We start from the raw sequence: 16,937 nt of genomic DNA on the forward strand, positions 1-16,937 counted from the left end.
GCAGACTGGTCAAAAAAGTAAAGGCCTAGGGGGATGCAAGGGAAAGTGGCAAGTTGGATTCAAAATTGACTTAGTGGCAGGAAGTAAAGGGTAATGGTTGACGGGTGTTTTTGCGACTGGAAGGGGTCCTGCAAGGCTCAGTACTAGGTCCCTTGCTTTTTTGTGGTATATATTAATGATTTGGACTTGAATGTGAGGGGCTTGATCAAGAAGTTTGCAGATGATACAGAAATTGGCCGTGTGGTTGATAGTGAGGAGGAAAGCTGTAGACTGCAGGAAGATATCGATGGACTGGTCAGGTGGGCAGATAAGTAGCAAATGGAATTCAATCCAGAGAAGTGTGAGGTAATGCATTTGGGGAGAACAAACAAGGCAAGGGAATACACAATAAATGGGAGGATACTGAGAAGTGTAGAGGAACAGAGGGACCTTGGAGTGCATGTCCACAGATCCCTGAAGGTAGCAGGACAGGTAGATAAGGCGGTTAAAAAGACATATGTGATACTTTCCTTTATTAGCCGGGGCGTAGAGTATAAGATCAGGGAGGTTATGCTGGAACTGTATAAAACATTGGTTAGGCCACAGCTTGAGTACTGTGTACAGTTCTGGTCACCACATTACAGGAAGGATGTGATTGCGGTACAGAGGAGATTTACGAAGATGTTCGCAGGGTTGAAGAATTTTAGCTGTGAGGAAAAAATTGGATAGGCTGGGGTTGTTTTCCTTGGAACAAAAGAGGCTGAGGGGAGATTTAATTGAGGTATATAAAATTGAGGGGTCCAGATGTAGAGAATAGGGAGGACCTATTACCCTCAGCAGAGGGGTCAGTCATCAGGGGACATAGATTTAAAGTAATTGGTAGAAGGATTAGAGGGGAGCTGAGGAGAAATGTTTTCACCCAGAGGGAGCTTGGGGTTCTGGAACTCACTGCCTGAGAGGGTGGTAGAGGCAGAAACCCTCAACTCATTTTAAAAACTACTTGGATGTGCACTTGAAGTGCCGTAACCTACAGGGCTACGGACCAAGTGCTGGAAAGTGGGATTAAGCTGGATGGCTCTTTTTCGGCCGACGTGGACACGCTGGGCCAAATAGCCTCCTTTTGTGCCGTAACTTTCTATGATTCAACTTTGCTGACAAGCCTATTGTGTGGCAGTTTATCAACTGCCTTTTGGAAGTTCATATACATCACATCAACCGCATTGCCCTCATCAAAAAACTCAATCAGATTAGTTAAACACGATCTGCCTTTAATAAACCCGTGCTGGCTTTCCTTAATTAACCACACTTGTCCAAGTGACTGTTAATTCTGTCCCGGATTATTGTTTCTAAAAGTTTCCCCACCACCGAGGTTAAACTGGCCTGTAGTTGCTGGGTTTATCCTTACACCCTTTTTAAACAAGGGTGTAACATTTGCAAATCTCCAGTCCTTTGGCACCACCTCCATATCTAAGGATGATTGGAAGATTATGGCCAGTACCTCCGCAATTTCCACCAATGACTTGGATCATCTGTAAGTGCTGCTGTGAGGACAATATTCTATTATTGCTGAAAACTTCAGTCTTTCATTCCTAGTTGGAATTGGAACAATAGCAGCTCCGCACTGACACAGAAGATCATAAATCAAAGGCTTACTCGGGCTTTATACCAATTAATGTTCACTAAAAGCAAGATCAGAGCTGTTCCCCGGCACAATCCCCTTCGATTTTTCATTGTAGTGAAAAGTAAAAATCGCTGGAGCCATAACAATAAACTTGAGTTGTTCAGTTTTCCCCCCCTGAAGATCTCTGGGTTAAGTGGAAGTCTTGATGGTGAGCCTTACAGATTTGGGGGTGGGGGGGGGGAGAGGGCGGATTTTCAGCTGCCGACTGCCCGTTTCTCGCCTGAAGAAACAGGTGGCCAGCAATTGCAAATGGCGGGGGGTGGGGCGCGGTGGTGAGAGATAGGGGCACCTCAGCTACCCGATTGTCACCCAAGGCCCGCCTGATGGAATTGTCAGGCAGACCTGTAAATGGCCCGAAACCGGCAGGAGGCAGCTTAAATATGCAAACTGGGGTCCCAGTTGGTTGTAGGACCCCGATTGTAGTTTTTCAGGTATAAATCGACGCACAACAATCAGGTCCCGCTTATTTGCATGGCATTGAGCTGCCTGACCAGTGGTCCTTGAAGGGCAAAATGGCCGAGGAATCTTCTAATTTTTTTTTGGGTGGACTTGGGATGAACAGGAGTGCTTTTCCTGGACCTCCAAAAAAGGCTCCAGCCCGCTGCCAGGCCGTGCGAAGCCCCCACCTGGGATTGTCACTCCTCCCCCTCCCCCCAGGATTGCCATCGCCGCCGTCGCTGCAACCCCCCACCCCCACAAAACCTTGGATCGCCACTCCTCCTCCTCCCCCTGGGATCGCCTCGCCCCTCCCCTCCCCTGACCTGATATGACCTGCTGGCCAGCTCAATGTGGGAGCTTTTCGTTTTACTGATTTTCTCCAAACTTACATGTTTTTATTTGTTTCCACTTTTCCCCCGCTGATTTCTCCCTTTTTTTGCGCTAGAAGTGAAACCTGAGAAAACCTATGATCTTATGTTGCCAATAAAAACAAATTATCCTTAATTGTTATCAAATTATTAGTCACGTGCCGATATTCAAAGTACTAATGTGACCAAGTCAGCAGCTACCCAGCACCAGTGTGAACAGGTATTATTCCATGAGAAATATTATTTAATAGCGTACATTATATTCATAATATTAGAGGGCTAAATTGAGCTTGCCTTGTTCAGTTACTGCTGGACAGAGGTAATGAATGTGAAAGATGTTCAGGTTGTGATAATTATTGATCAGTCTGTTTTCCATCCTATGCAAGTGATCCAAGTCTGTTATCGCTACTTTAAGAAGAAATAAAATTACCTTTTTTTGTTGTGAATATGCAGTTTTGTTAATTTAAATAGTTTTTCCGGTTCCTTGCAGCTTTGAAACACTGGCTGCATTTACAATGTTGTTACTTGTGTAGTTATGCAACAACTAATTCTGTATATAACTATATACATATACTGTTGCACTATTTTAAATGTGTGCAGATTGTCCTTTTTGTGTATCGTAAGTATCACAAACAAGGTCACATTTAACACAAAAGTTTCTTACAAACCTCTCAACTGTCCAAATGCAGCATGAAAATGCTTTGGACTCTTTTGAAGCAACATTAATGCATGATATGCAAGGGCATTGTGAATCTAGTAAGACTAGATCTATTAATCTAGTTTTTATATTTAAAAATAGCTATACGCTAGACTGTGTAATGCTGGCTTTCATGATAAAATATTTGCTGGATAAATTTGTTATTCTTAACTCACTGAATTCAGAGACTGTAAGTTTAAATTTTATGGTTCTATTTGGTCTGCCTCCATAAATTCCTTGTTTGCTGATGTGACTAAATGTTTTTGCTGACTACTTGAACCAATTGGGGTTCATGGTCTAAGTTCTATTTTGAATTCATTCTTCAAATATGTGGAATTTATGGTGCCTGTGACGGTCCCTGTGTACAAGCTGTCAAATAACAGCTAAGATCCCCACACAATCAGGAAATTTACTTGACCGATTAAATATGCTTTTAATTTTAGGTCTAACGGCTGATGCTAGAATAGTGATTAATAGAGCCCGAGTGGAGTGTCAGAGTCACAAACTCACTGTGGAAGATCCAGTGACTGTGGAGTACATAACGCGTTTCATTGCAACTTTGAAGCAGGTAAACATTTATTATCTGTCTTCCCCACCCGCCAAAAACAATTCTATCCAGGCTTACAATTTATAAAAACGCCAATTTTTAAAAAGGGTCATAAAGGTAACTCTGAGAACCCGATGAGCCAGACATCTATAGTAGGTAAAACGCTAATGGGCATCTTGAAAGAGGAAATAATGAAGCATCTGGAGAAACCTATGGTGACGAGGGGGAGTCAGCATGGCTTTATGGGAGTGAGGGGTAATGGCTGACGGGTGTTTTTGTGTCTGGAAGGCTGGGATCCCGCAAGGCTCGGTACTGGGTCCCTTGCTTTTTGTGGTATGTATTAATGATTTGGACTTGAATGTGGGGGGCTGATGATACAAAAATTGGCCGTGTGGTTGATAGTGAGGTGGATAGCTGTGGACTACAGGAAGATATCGATGGACTGGTCAGGTGGACAGAAAAGTGGCAAATGGAATTCAATCCAGAGAAGTGTGAGGTAATGCAATTGGGGAGGGCAAACAAGGTAAGGGAGTACACAATAAATGGGAGGATAATGAGAGGTGTAGAGGAACAGAGGGACCTTGGAGTGCATGTCCACAGATCCCTGAAGGTAACAAGACAGGTAGATAAGGTGGTTAAAAAGGCATACGGGATACTTTCCTTTATTAGCCGAGGCATAGAATATAAGAGCAGGGAGGTTATGCTAGAACTGTATAAAACATTGGTTAGGCCACAGCTTGAGTGCTGCGAACAGTTCTGGTCACCACATTACAGGAAAGATGTGATTGCACTAGAGAGGGTACAGAGGAGATTTCCGAGGATGTTGCCAGGGCTGAAGAATTTTAGCTATGAGAAAAGATTGGATAGGCTGGGGTTGTCATCTTCGGAACAAAAGAGGCTGAGGGGAGATTTAATTGAGGTATATAAAATTATGACTGGACTAGATAGGGTGGATGGGGAGGACCTATTTCCCTTAGTAGTGGGGTCAGTGACCGGGGGCATAGATTTAAAGTAATTGGTAAAAGGATTAGCGGGGAGCTGAGGAGAATTTTTTTCACCCAGAGGGTGGTGGGGGTCTGGAATTCACTGCCTGAAAGGGTGGTAGAGGCAGAAACCCTCAACTCATTTAAAAAGTACTTGGATGAGCACTTGAAGTGCCGTAACCTACAGGGCAACGGTCTCTTTCACCCCCCTCCCCCAAACTCTCCGTTCTGTTTCTGTCTTCTTTTGTTCCTCCACCCTCCCACCCCCTGTGCCCATTCATTGGTGGTAATGCATTTAGCCACCTAGATCCTAAGCTCTAGAATTCCCTCCCTAAACTCCACTACCTCTACATCTCTGACTCCTTTTAAGACCCTCCCTAAAACTCACCACTCTGACCACACTTTTGGTCATTTCCCCAAATACCTCATTCTTTAGCTCAGCCTCCATTTTTTGATTCCGCCTCTGGAAAGTGGGGTTAAGCTGGATAGCTCATTTTCGGCCAGCACGGACGCGATGGGCTGAATGGCCTCTTTCTGTGCCGTAACTTTCTATGATTCTATGAGGTCATGTCGGACAATCTGTTGACATCGAGAGTGAAATTGGTGTTCAGCAGTACCGCAAAACGGGCGATAGTGAATGGACTGCCCATTTTTCCATTGGGGTCAGTGGAATTGTTTGATCTATTTTTAGCAGCAGGTTGCTAAAAGTTAATATCTTTGTTTTATTTAGCGCTACACGCAAAGCAATGGTCGCCGACCCTTTGGAATCTCTGCCTTGATTGTGGGGTTTGACTATGATGGCACACCACGGTTGTACCAGACTGATCCATCTGGCACTTATCAAGCTTGGAAGGTAAATATTTCTCTTTCTATGGTTTTTCTGAATATTTGAAAAAGGTCAAATGTGAGTATTCTGAATTGTCCTTCAATTCTCTTTTTTACTCCAATTTCTTTCTTTACCCCTATCTCTGCTGTGGGCAGCGACTCACCCTGGAGTACGGTAACACATACAGCAGTGTCCCTCTGGTACCTTGACTATGTGGCTATTTTTCACGTGAGACCATGGAGTATTGGGGGGGGGGGGTCTTCCCAGTCAAGCCCACATGTGGGGGAAAAAAACGCATGCAAGCAAAGCAGGGGGTTGCTAAATAGCAAGTGCGAGTGGGAGCCCTGAATGATTATTCCCTCCTAATCCCAGATCCTATGGACAACTGTAGAATCGTATAGCACCGAAGGAGGCCATTCGTCCCATCGTGCCTGTGTCGGCTCTTTGAAAGAGCTATCCGATTAGTCCCACTCCACTGCTCTTTCCCCATAGCCCTGCAAATTTTTTTTCCTGTTGTGTTCTGCCTGAGATTGCTTGAGTGTAATGTTCAGCAGAGACCAGGAAACTTCTTGGTCCATTTATTTTGGTGCCACATTAACTTGGTGCATTGGCCCACTGATCACTCATTGGTGGTGTGGCTGGTCCTTTATGAACAATTTGCTCTGCAGTTTACAAAAATTAACCCTGGAGTACACGAGGTTTCTTGAACCTGCAAGGAGTCAGTGATAGAAGTACATTTTTTTTTCCTGTTTTTGGAGTGTAGGCATTATTGTTATGCATGTAAAATCAGTCGCCCTTTTTTGAGATAATGTGATTTTTAAAAAAAAATAATAGCTTCAGAACACTGCAATGTGAGATTGCATGAGCATAACTATATAATTTTGTACGAACAGGCAAATGCCATTGGTCGCAGTGCCAAGACAGTCCGAGAATTTCTTGAAAAGAACTACACCGATGAAGCAATTGCAACTGACAATGACACTATCAAACTGGCAATTAAGGCCTTGCTGGAAGTGAGTGAAGTTCGTTATTATCAAGACCATTCGTTAGCGGTTTCCACAGAAAAATGCACAGAACCATGGACAGCATCCACGTACACTGGCGGAAATCCTAGAATTGCATAATACAAACTGAATGTGACTTTGTCAAATTATAAACTGACTGAACCGCAGACTGTGATTTTCAAAACGACTGTTAAAAAAACCTTGTATTTAAGGGGTACGGTAGCGTAGTGGTTATGTTACTGGGCTAGTAATCCAGAGGCCTGGACTAAAATCCAGAGTCACGAGTTCAAATCCCGCCACGGCGGCTGGCGAATTTAAATTCAATTAATTAAATAATTAAAAAAAAATCTGGAATTAAAATACTAGTATCAGTAATGATAGCCATGAAACTACCGGATTGTCGTAAAAACCCATCTGGTTCACTAATGCCCTTTAGGGAAGGAAACCTGCCGTCCTTACCCGGTCTGGCCTATATGTGACTCCAGACCCACAGCAATGTGGTTGATTCTTAATTGCCCTCTGAAATGACCTAGCAAGCCACTCAGTTGTAAAATCTCGCTATGGGCAATAAATGCCGGCCTTGCCAGCGACGCCCACATCCCGTGAACGAATAATAAAAAAAAATTTAAATTTGACTTATTCGGTCACTAAGCCAATGACATTGGTTATAGTACAGACATCCTGCCCCAGTTATAGTGCATGTGTGGGGTCAGTGCAATGCAATCTTTTGTACTGCAACGTTGCCAGCCCTGCAAGATTACCGATTTTGTTGATGTTTGTACTAAGATCACGTTTAAGAGACAGGGTCTCCTCACTAATGCTGAGTGAGGTATAGAACTGACATTTTAAACTTTAAAGAATATGGGCGGTTTGCTGAATTACAGATTTTTTTTCCCTGCTGATAGCTGTCCCGTCAGCCCTTCTCAAACTTTTGAAATCTCACTAGCGGCTTGAAGAGTTCGACGATAGTTTAAGCTTCCTGCACAGAACCCTGTTTTCTCTGATTCTAGAACAGTCCACGCAGACAGTGGAATCGCTGCTGCCTCACACTATTCTCAGAAATACTCTCAACTCTTGGGCTATATAGGTCCAGACCAGCAGAAAATACTGAGCAAAAGTTGGGTTCAAAGCATGCTTCTCTGTATTTACTAAATTAATTGTCTCTAAGGTAAAGTGTTAGACTGTTAAAGAAATAGAAAAGCAACTGGAGAGGAGGTAGACATGAAACAATAACAATAATAAAGATAGCCAAGAAATATCATTTACTTTTCTAATGATTGCAGTATTTGAACCAGTAATTTTCTGTACTTAAAAACGCACAGAAATTAGTGCTTCCCCCAGCTAAACATTGCCAACAGTTCGACCCCTCCCCTCCCCTCCCTGACCACAGTCTCAGGCTGAACTTGACTATTCGCAATCTGGGCACTGCATTCAACCTGGAGGGAAGCTTCTGACCCCATATCCTCTCCATCGCAAAGACCACCTACTTCTGCTCCCATAACATTTACGCCTCCTCCTCTACCTCGGCCCATCTTCCGCTGAAGCCCTCGTAACCTCTTTGTCATCTCCAGACTCGTTTATTTCAATATTCCCTTGACTGGCTTCTGACCCTCCATAAACTCATCCAAACTTTTGCTAGCTGTATCCTATCTGCACCAAGTCCCACTTGCCCATCACCCCTCTCCTACATTGTCTCCTGGTCCCCCAACACCTCAAATTTAAAATTTTAATCCTTTTTAAATCCCTTCATGGCCTCACCCCGCCTCTGCAACTTTCACCCCCCCCTCCCCACCCCCAAATTCTCCGTTCTTTTGATTCTGTCTTCTTTTGCTTCTCCACCCTCCCACCCCCTGTGCCCCTTCATTGGTAACAATGCATTTAGCCACCTAGATCCCAAGCTCTCTCATTCCCTCCCTAAACTCCACTACCTCTACATCTCTGACTCCTTTTAAGACCCTCCCTAAAACTCACCACTCTGACCACACTTTTGGTCATTTCCCCAAATACCTCATTCTTTAGCTCAGCCTCCATTTTTTGATTCCGTCTCTGTGAAGTTTTTCTGCATTAATGACACTATAAATGCAAGATGATGCTATTTCACCCTAGAAACATTACATCTTAATATTTTGCTTTTGATACGACCTATAATTTGTACTTTTTCATTTTAGGTAGTGCAGTCTGGTGGAAAAAACATTGATCTGGCTGTAATAAGAAGGAATCAGCCACTAAAGGTGGGTAGGAAAACTGTATGTGGTATGTCCAGGTTTTTACCGGAAGCTGTATAATGAAGTGAAAATACATATTACTACCGTGGGGTTTTTTCTGCGAAAAGAATATACCAATATATCCGCAAAGAAAGGTGTTTCATTGTCCTTGAGAAACATCATTAGAAAGTGGTGCTCAGCCTCCACCTGTCAGACGTGGCTCAGTGGGCAGCACTCTCGCCTCTGAGTCAGAAGGTTGTGGGTTTAGGTCCCACTCCAGACACTTGAGCACAGAGTCTAGGCTGATAGTCCAGTGCTGCACAGTTAGAGGTACTATCTTTCAGATGAGACGTTAAACCGAGGCCCCGTTTGCCACTGGCACTATTTCAAAGAAGAGCAGGGGAGTTCTCCCCGGTGTCCTGACCAATATTGGACCTTGGAACAGAGAAGGTTGCGAGGAAATTTGATAGAGGTATTCAAAATCATGAAGGGTCTAGACAGAGTAGATAGAGAGAAACTGTTCCCATTGGCGGAAGGGTCAAGAACCAGAGGACTTAGATTTAAGGTGATTGGCAAAAGAACCAAAGGTGACATGAGGAAAAACCTTTTTGCACAGCGAGTGGTTAGGATCTGGAATGCACTGCCTGAGGGGGTGGTGGAGGCAGATTCAATCATGGCTTTCAAAAGGGAACTGGATCAGTACATGAAAGGAAAAAATGTGCAGGGCTACAGGGATCGGGCAGGGGAGTGGGACTAGCTGGATTGCTCTTGCATAGAGCCGGCACGGACTTGATGGGCCGAATGGCCGCCTTCCGTGCTGTAACCGTTCTATGATTCGATATTTATCCCTCAACCAACATCAATAAAACGGATGATCTGGTCATTATCCCATTGCTGATGGTGGGACCTTGCTGTGTGCCATTTGGCTGCTGTGTTTCTTAAATTATAATAATGCAAAAAAAAAACTTTTATTGGCTGTAAAGCACTTTTGGACATCCTGAGGTTGTGAAAGGTATAAATGCAAGTCTTTTCTTTCTTTCCATCCCTCATTCATTCATCCTTCATATACAGATAATAGGGCCATCATTTAACTCTTGGAGGGTGGTGGTGGAGGAAATAACTATGTCTGGGTACCTTTCAGCTTCCCTGCTGTCCTGGTACCAACTTCTGCTGGCTGGAAAGTTGAAAACTGATTTTCTGGTAAAGCAGGCTTCCCACTAAATTTGAAGTTACACAGAAACAAAAGACTGCATTTCCCTTAACAATATTGAATGCATAGTCCATCTTTGACTATGACATATACTTGCAATGCAATGTGAAATCTATGGTCATATAACAAAAACTTAGCTCCTTAGACATCCCACTGTGCATTCCTTACCACTTCGCACCCTGTGAAGCCTACTGTAGCCAGACTGTCTGGTCTATGAGCTCACGGCATTTCCTTTGAGAAATAGCTTGTGTGCCGATGAGATTCTAACCCCTTCATGCTGTTTCAAGTCATGAAGAATACAAATAAAAATGTTAATATCGTCAGAAAGTACATTATTGCCACCGTGGTCTTGGTGGAATCTTAAACATTTTTATATAAAATTTGTATAAATGCAGGCTTTGCAAAAACCAGAGATATAAGATGATGCAGGTGGAGAGGCTTTAAAAAAAGCTCTTGGACCTTCGCATAGAATACCAACAGAATATGGAAAAATGTAGGGTAATGCTCGTTATCGTTGGGTCTGATGCTGAGAAATTGTCTGTAACCTGTTGAGCTATGTGTTGTGTGCCTGGTGAAATACTCAACCTCAGTGCCATGTCGTTTGTGTGAATAGACTTCTTTTGCCTCATCCGAAGCTGGGGGAAAGAATTGTATCGAATACTAGCAGGTCGAAAGGATCAGCAGCGGGAAGCCTGGAAATATGAGATGGATAGAATATGAAATCAGTATATTCCTATAAAGATGAAAAGAACAGAGTAAAGAGAGATTGAAACCAAACAAACTCAAAATGGAGGCATGTGGTAAAATTAGGGCTCGCAATACTGAAGATAACCATGATGTGGAGATGCAGGTGATGGACTGGGGTGGACTAATGTAAGGAGTCGTACAACACCAGGTTATAGTCCAACAGCTTTATTTGAAATCACAAGCTTTCGGAGGCTTCCTCCTTCGTCACTCACCTGACGAAGGAGGAAGCCTCCGAAAGCTTGTGATTTCAAATAAAGCTGTTGGACTATAACCTGGTGTTGGAAGATAACCATGAGGAATATAGAAAATGTAGGGTGTGAAAAGGGAGATTAGAAAAGCTAAGAAGGAATATGAAAGAAGGGTAGCAGATAATATAATGGGAAATAGAAAAGGCTTTTATAATTATCTTTAAGTAAATAGTTAGAGAGGATAGGATTGCTCAGGGATCAGGGGGAGTCTAAATATTTTGCATCTGTTTTTACAAATAATGGTGGAAGTGACAATGTGGGTGTAGTGGAAAAATATATGAAGGTTGGTTGGTTCTCAAAAAATGAGCAGAACTCCAGGTGGATAAGTCACCCCGCCCTGATGATATGCACTGAGGCAGTTAAAAGAAGTCAGAGAGGAGATAGCAGAGGATCTGGATACAATTTTTTAATCCTCAAACATGCAAATTATGCTGTTGAACTGACTGGAGAGTATGCAATGCAACATCTTTGTTCAAGAAGGGAGAGAAGGCTAAACCAGGTAACTAGACCAGTTAGTCTTAACATCAACTGTAGGCAAATTCCTGTCATCCAGAACACAAGATAAAATTAGTGAGACTTTAAAAATGCATCGATTAATCGAAGGCCGCAAGCACAGATTTGTTAATGGCAAGTTATATTTGACAAATGTAATAGTTCTTTGAATGTGGCTAATTGGATAGATAAATGTGATGCAGTAGATCTAGAGTACGCAGATTTTCAGAAGACGTTCGATACGGTATTTTGCAAGAGACTTGTTAGACAAATTCAGACGTATGGTGTAAGGAAATGTAGCAGCATGAATAGAAAGTTGGTTGATGGACAGGAAACAGAGTTGGGGTAAGTGATGTTGCTGTGTTTGGAGCAGGGTCATTAGTGGTATCTCAGGCATCGTTGAACCATAGAAATGATACAGCACAGAAGGGGGGCCATTCAGCCCATCGTGTCTGCGCCAGCTCGAAAAACAACCAGGTGCCCATTCCAATCCCACCTTCCAGCACCCGGTCCGTAGCCCTTCAGCTTACAGCACTTTAGGTCCAGGTCCAGGTACTTTTTAAAAGAGTTGAGGGTCCCTGCCTCTACCACCAATTCGGGCAGTGAATTCCATACACCCACCACCCTCTGGGTAAAAAAGGTTTTCCTCATGTCCCCTCTAATCCTTCCGCCAATCAGCTTAAATCTATGTCCTAGTTCTTGAACTCTCCGCTAGGGGAAGCAGGTACTTCCTGTCTACTCTATCTGGGCCACTCATAATTTTGTACACCTCAATCAAGTCTCCCATCAGCCTCCTCTGCTCCAAGGAAAACAACCCCAGCCTATCCAATCTCCTCGTAGACGTTAAACCGAGGCCCCGCCTGCCCTCTCAGGTGGACGTAAAAGATCCCATGACACTATTTTGAAGAAGAGCAGGAGAGTTCTCCCTGGTGTCCTGGCCAATATTTATCCCTCAACCAATATCACTAAACAGATTATCTGGTCATTATCACATTGCTGTTTGTGGGAGCTTGCTGTGTGCAAATTGGCTGCTGCATTTCCTACATTACAGCAGTGACTACACTTCAAAAGTATATCATTGGCTGTAAAGTGCTTTGGGACATCCTGAGGTCATGAAAGGTGCCATATAAATGCAAGTCCTTCTTAAGATCTCTGCTAGGGGAAGCAGGCACTTCCTGTCTACTCTATCTGGGCCACTCATAATTTTGTACACCTCAATCAAGTCTCACCTCAGCCTCCTCTGCTCCAAGGAAAACAACCCCAGCCTATCCAATCTCTCCTCGTAGCTGCAATTTTCAAGCCCTGGCAACATTCTTGTAAATCTTCTCTGCACTCTCTCCAGAGCAATTACGTCCTTCCTGTAATGTGGTGACCAGAACTGCGCACAATACTCCAGCTGTGGCCTTACCAGCGTTTTATACAGTTCCATCATTACATCCCTGCTTTTGTATTCTATACCTCGGCTAATGGAGAGCATTCCGTATGCCTTCTTCACAACCTTATCTACCTGTACTGCCACATTCAGGGACCTGTGCACATACACTCCGAGGTGTCTCACTTTCTCTACCCCTCTTAATATATTCCCGTTTACTGCGTATTCCCTTTTACTGTTTGCCCTCCTTAAGTGTATTACCTCACACTTCTGCGGGTTGAACTCCATTTGCCACTTTTCCGCCCACTCCACCAACCCATTGATATCTTCTTGGAGTCCACAGCCATCCTCTTCACTACCAATGTGGTTGCAGTAGAGCTCATAACATCCTTCAAGAGAAAATTGGATAAATATTTGAAGAAGGCATAGGGCTTCACAGGAAGAGAGCGGGATAGTGGGATTTGTTTTGGATTGCTCTAGCAATGAGTCAGCACAGATCTAATAGGCTAGCCTTCTGTGCTGTAAATGTCTGTCATTCGACTAACACCTAACCCACCTAATGTAGCCCACCAATGTCCCCTGCCTCTTAAAATAAAAGGGCATAGCAAGTGTGTTTGAGATGCCTATTCATTTCTGTTAAAGCTTTTGAGGGGGGGTTAGGTGTTGTGGATAATCAGATCGATTTGTGTTTGCACTCTTGCTAAATAATAGAGAATAATGGATAAAAGGGAACGGTCACAAGGCAGTATTCATCTTGGAATTCAAATGATACTGTAAACCGTATGAAAGAACATTAAATGATTTATAACTACTGTATAAATCCTGCAACAAAATTAATGTCCAGCTGTCAATTACTTTAAATGTTATTTTCCCACATTTTACCGTGGAGTTTGTCTTTTGCTTGTGGATTATTCTGTAGTGACTTGCATTTGATGTCACTGAGATGTTGTTCAGGACTCATTTCGTTAAAAAAAAATTGGGATATCAGGTTGAAGACCTCACAGGACACTGCCAAATTGAAAAGAGTAAAAGAAAGATGAGATCTATCAGAAAGTAGTGATTAGGCAATGTCAAACTTGGGGTCTAAACGCCTGAAGATTGCAGGAGGAAGGAATGGTTAAGCGAGATGATGTGGTAACATCTGCCCAGAAAATTGTAACATTCACATTTGATTATTTGGAGAGAAAAAAAGTGTCATCACGATCCCTAGAATTCTGCAGCACCTCGAGGCTAATTTCTGGGTCAAGCCCGGCCACATTTTATGGCATGAGAATATAAATTCTAAGGTAAGCTTGTCGAGAGTTTGGAGGTATCTCAATTTCGGGTATAATTTTTAAAAAAATACGGTGTAGTAAATTCCCTTTCAACACCACCTGCACGTTCCCCTCCAAGTCACACACCATCCCAACTTGGAAATATATCGCCGTTCCTTCATCGTCGCTGGGTCAAAATCCTGGAACTCCCTACCTAACAGCATTGTGGGAGAACCGTCACCACACGGACTGCAGCGGTTCAAGAAGGCGGCTCACCACCACCTTCTCAAGGGCGATAAAGGATGGGCAATAAATGCCGGCCTCTCCAGCGATGCCCACATCCCATGAACGAATAAAAAAAAACAAGTTATGCATTTTAGAATCTGTTTATTGTGCTAGCCTCTCATTCCTGCATGTACTCAGCCGTTTACAGTGATAATTGCCACTCAACAATGGGCTGTCTCACCTGACTTTTCACCCAGTCAAACGAGACAGCTGCACGTTAAATGGGATCTAATTGCTAAATAGTGGTAACCAATACCTTTTTGTTCTGAATCTGAACACTAAACATGCAGGTCAAGTTTGAAATGCATAGGGATTAAGGGTCTGCAGCTCGGTGAAGATTAGAAGATTTGAGTCACTTTACGTCATTTGGAGTCAAAACGCCAGATGGTAGCCTTTGTTCCAATGCAATTCCAATGATGAAAACTGTTTTGGGAAGGAAAGTGGTGGTGGTGGGGTAACGGGAGAAATTCCATGGCTATGGGATCATGGACACCAGAGGCCCTGCGTATAATATTGTAAAATGACTGCATATGCACTTGTGTTATTCATTGGAAACTGAAATGCAAATATTTTCTTTTCACAGCTCCTAGATGCGAAAGAAATAGAAACCCTCGTAGCAGAAATTGAAAAGGAAAAGGAGGAAGAAACTGAAAAGAAGAAACCAAAGAAAACTTAATCCTTAAATATGCACAAATAGTAATTTTGTTAATGCTGCAAATAGACGTTAGCTTTCACCCACCGCACCCATTTAAAGCTGCATGGCAAGATACAAAATATTAAAAGGCTGAATTTTCTCTTTTTTTTAAAATAATTTTTCTCTTCCTTTTGTGTCATCCCTTCCTTGTCTCTCCTGGGCCGCATGCACTTGTGGCTGAAGTCCTGGAGCAAGCTGCTTCCAAGATATAACCAGTACTGCTCTTAGCACCAAGCCCAGTGGAGAATCCCCATCCAAATCAGATCAGGAACCGTATTTCAAGGCACCAGAAAACCGAATGAAAAGATGCTGTAGCCTGCAGCGATTGTAGCATTTTCTCAAATGCTTCCAATTGTGTAAAATTACCAGAATGTAGTAATTTAACATTAATGATATTTGTTTACTTTTTTTTTTAAAACCGTCGTCAACTATGTGAATAAAATAAAGATGCAAGCTGCTCTTCATTTGCATCGAATGATCTTGGTCCTGGCCCTGTTGTTGATTGACAACTATGAAGTTAAACAAATATTAGAGTAGCAAACATGTGACTCGGCATGGAACTGAAGGCTCTGACAATAAATTGCTGCTCTCCCAAAGGCTCAGTGAGTTTATCTGGTGAGTAGCTGAACCATACAGAGTACGAAGCCCTGTGCTACTTTCGTTGATCTCAGCAGGGCAGTGATTGGGGCCGACTGTAGCGTCCCCATGTCCCTGCGTTAAGGAGGGGGGATAATCCAGTCGGCGTTCCCCTTCCAGCCACCCCTGCTGGAGGTGCTACTGTGGGCAAGCGTGACGAGTCCATGAGCAGGCTCAACACTGATGCCTCCTTTGCCGTCAAACAGCCTGCCAACATTCGTTGTGCAGATTAAAGTACAATAAGGGCCCTCAACCAAAGTATAGGAGCGTATCTGGTGATTGTGACACCATAACCCAAGTGAACAGTTAACCTGTTCACGAGAAGAGGGGAGAAAAATCGGCAAAATAAAAGGATTCTATTTTCTTTTTTCTTTCTCCCCCTCCTTTCCTGACGATTAAATGGCTAAATGCACTGTGAGGTGTCGTACTGAGATGCACAGAACAAGATGTTCAATAGTCAATCCCTGGCCTGTGTTGAGTTAGATTATCCCAGTGTTGAAGGGCACTGCTGTGTTGTCCTTGTCTAGGGAGCTGGGGTGGGGGGGGAGTTTTGGAATTAGCCAGGGTTCCCACTTCTGATCGCCATCCAGTGATTGCTGCTGAAAGTCGTAGACGAGATCAGACTTGGCAGTGATGTCCACCCATGAACAAGTGGACAACCAGCATTCGCTGTCTTTGGTTCTTGAGGAAGAATAGCTATTTGCTCAAGGAATTGAAGAGCTGCCAGTGACCTGGAACTGTGTTCAGTTGAAGAAGGGAGAAAGTTAGGGATAAAGTAATATTGTGGCATCACCATTTTTTTTTAAGTGGTGCGCCAAGAGAAAGCACAATGTTTACAAAAAACATTTAGTATTTCATATCTTCTTGCAAATAAGCTGTGGTGTGATTTGATGTGGTGTTACCCTTTTTTTCAAATTGTTAATGTAGTTAATCTGCACACTTTTTCTGTGCACACGTTTGTAGTTGTTACAGTTGTGCATTGGTGTAAAAAAAGATTGAATTCTGCTTGCAGAATGTCAAATAAAGACTCCAGAGCCATATTTGAAATTTTCATTTGTTTGCACTTACTAAGCAACTTGTTGTGCAGTTTGGCAAGTGAAGAATTACAATTACAGATAAACCAACAATAAGTGAGAGCCACTGTGCTTTGAATGATTCCATTGCTTTTAAAGAGAAGTGGTAGATGACAGTGCACTGAGGGCTGCAAGTGTGGTGTGGCACAATTGAGGTTGCACTATCTGGAGCGCAGCATTTTTGGGATTTGCTCACTTGA

General features: G+C 43.2%; 1 protein-coding gene across 1 annotated transcript in view; it reads left to right on the forward strand.

The window, feature by feature from the left end:
- psma8 (proteasome 20S subunit alpha 8) overlaps positions 1-16,704 on the forward strand; it is a 30,822-nt gene extending 14,118 nt beyond the window's left edge. Inside the window, exons 3-7 of the mRNA XM_067977848.1 lie at positions 3,607-3,731; positions 5,424-5,546; positions 6,413-6,532; positions 8,692-8,754; positions 14,918-16,704. Of these exons, the coding sequence (XP_067833949.1) occupies positions 3,607-3,731; positions 5,424-5,546; positions 6,413-6,532; positions 8,692-8,754; positions 14,918-15,010 (524 nt within the window). The 3' untranslated portion in view covers positions 15,011-16,704. The remainder of the gene's footprint in view (positions 1-3,606; positions 3,732-5,423; positions 5,547-6,412; positions 6,533-8,691; positions 8,755-14,917) is intronic.
- The last annotated feature ends 233 nt before the right edge of the window (positions 16,705-16,937 follow it).

This window comes from Heptranchias perlo, chromosome 3 (genome assembly GCF_035084215.1).
Source record: "Heptranchias perlo isolate sHepPer1 chromosome 3, sHepPer1.hap1, whole genome shotgun sequence".
NCBI classification, from domain to species: Eukaryota; Metazoa; Chordata; class Chondrichthyes; order Hexanchiformes; family Hexanchidae; genus Heptranchias; species Heptranchias perlo.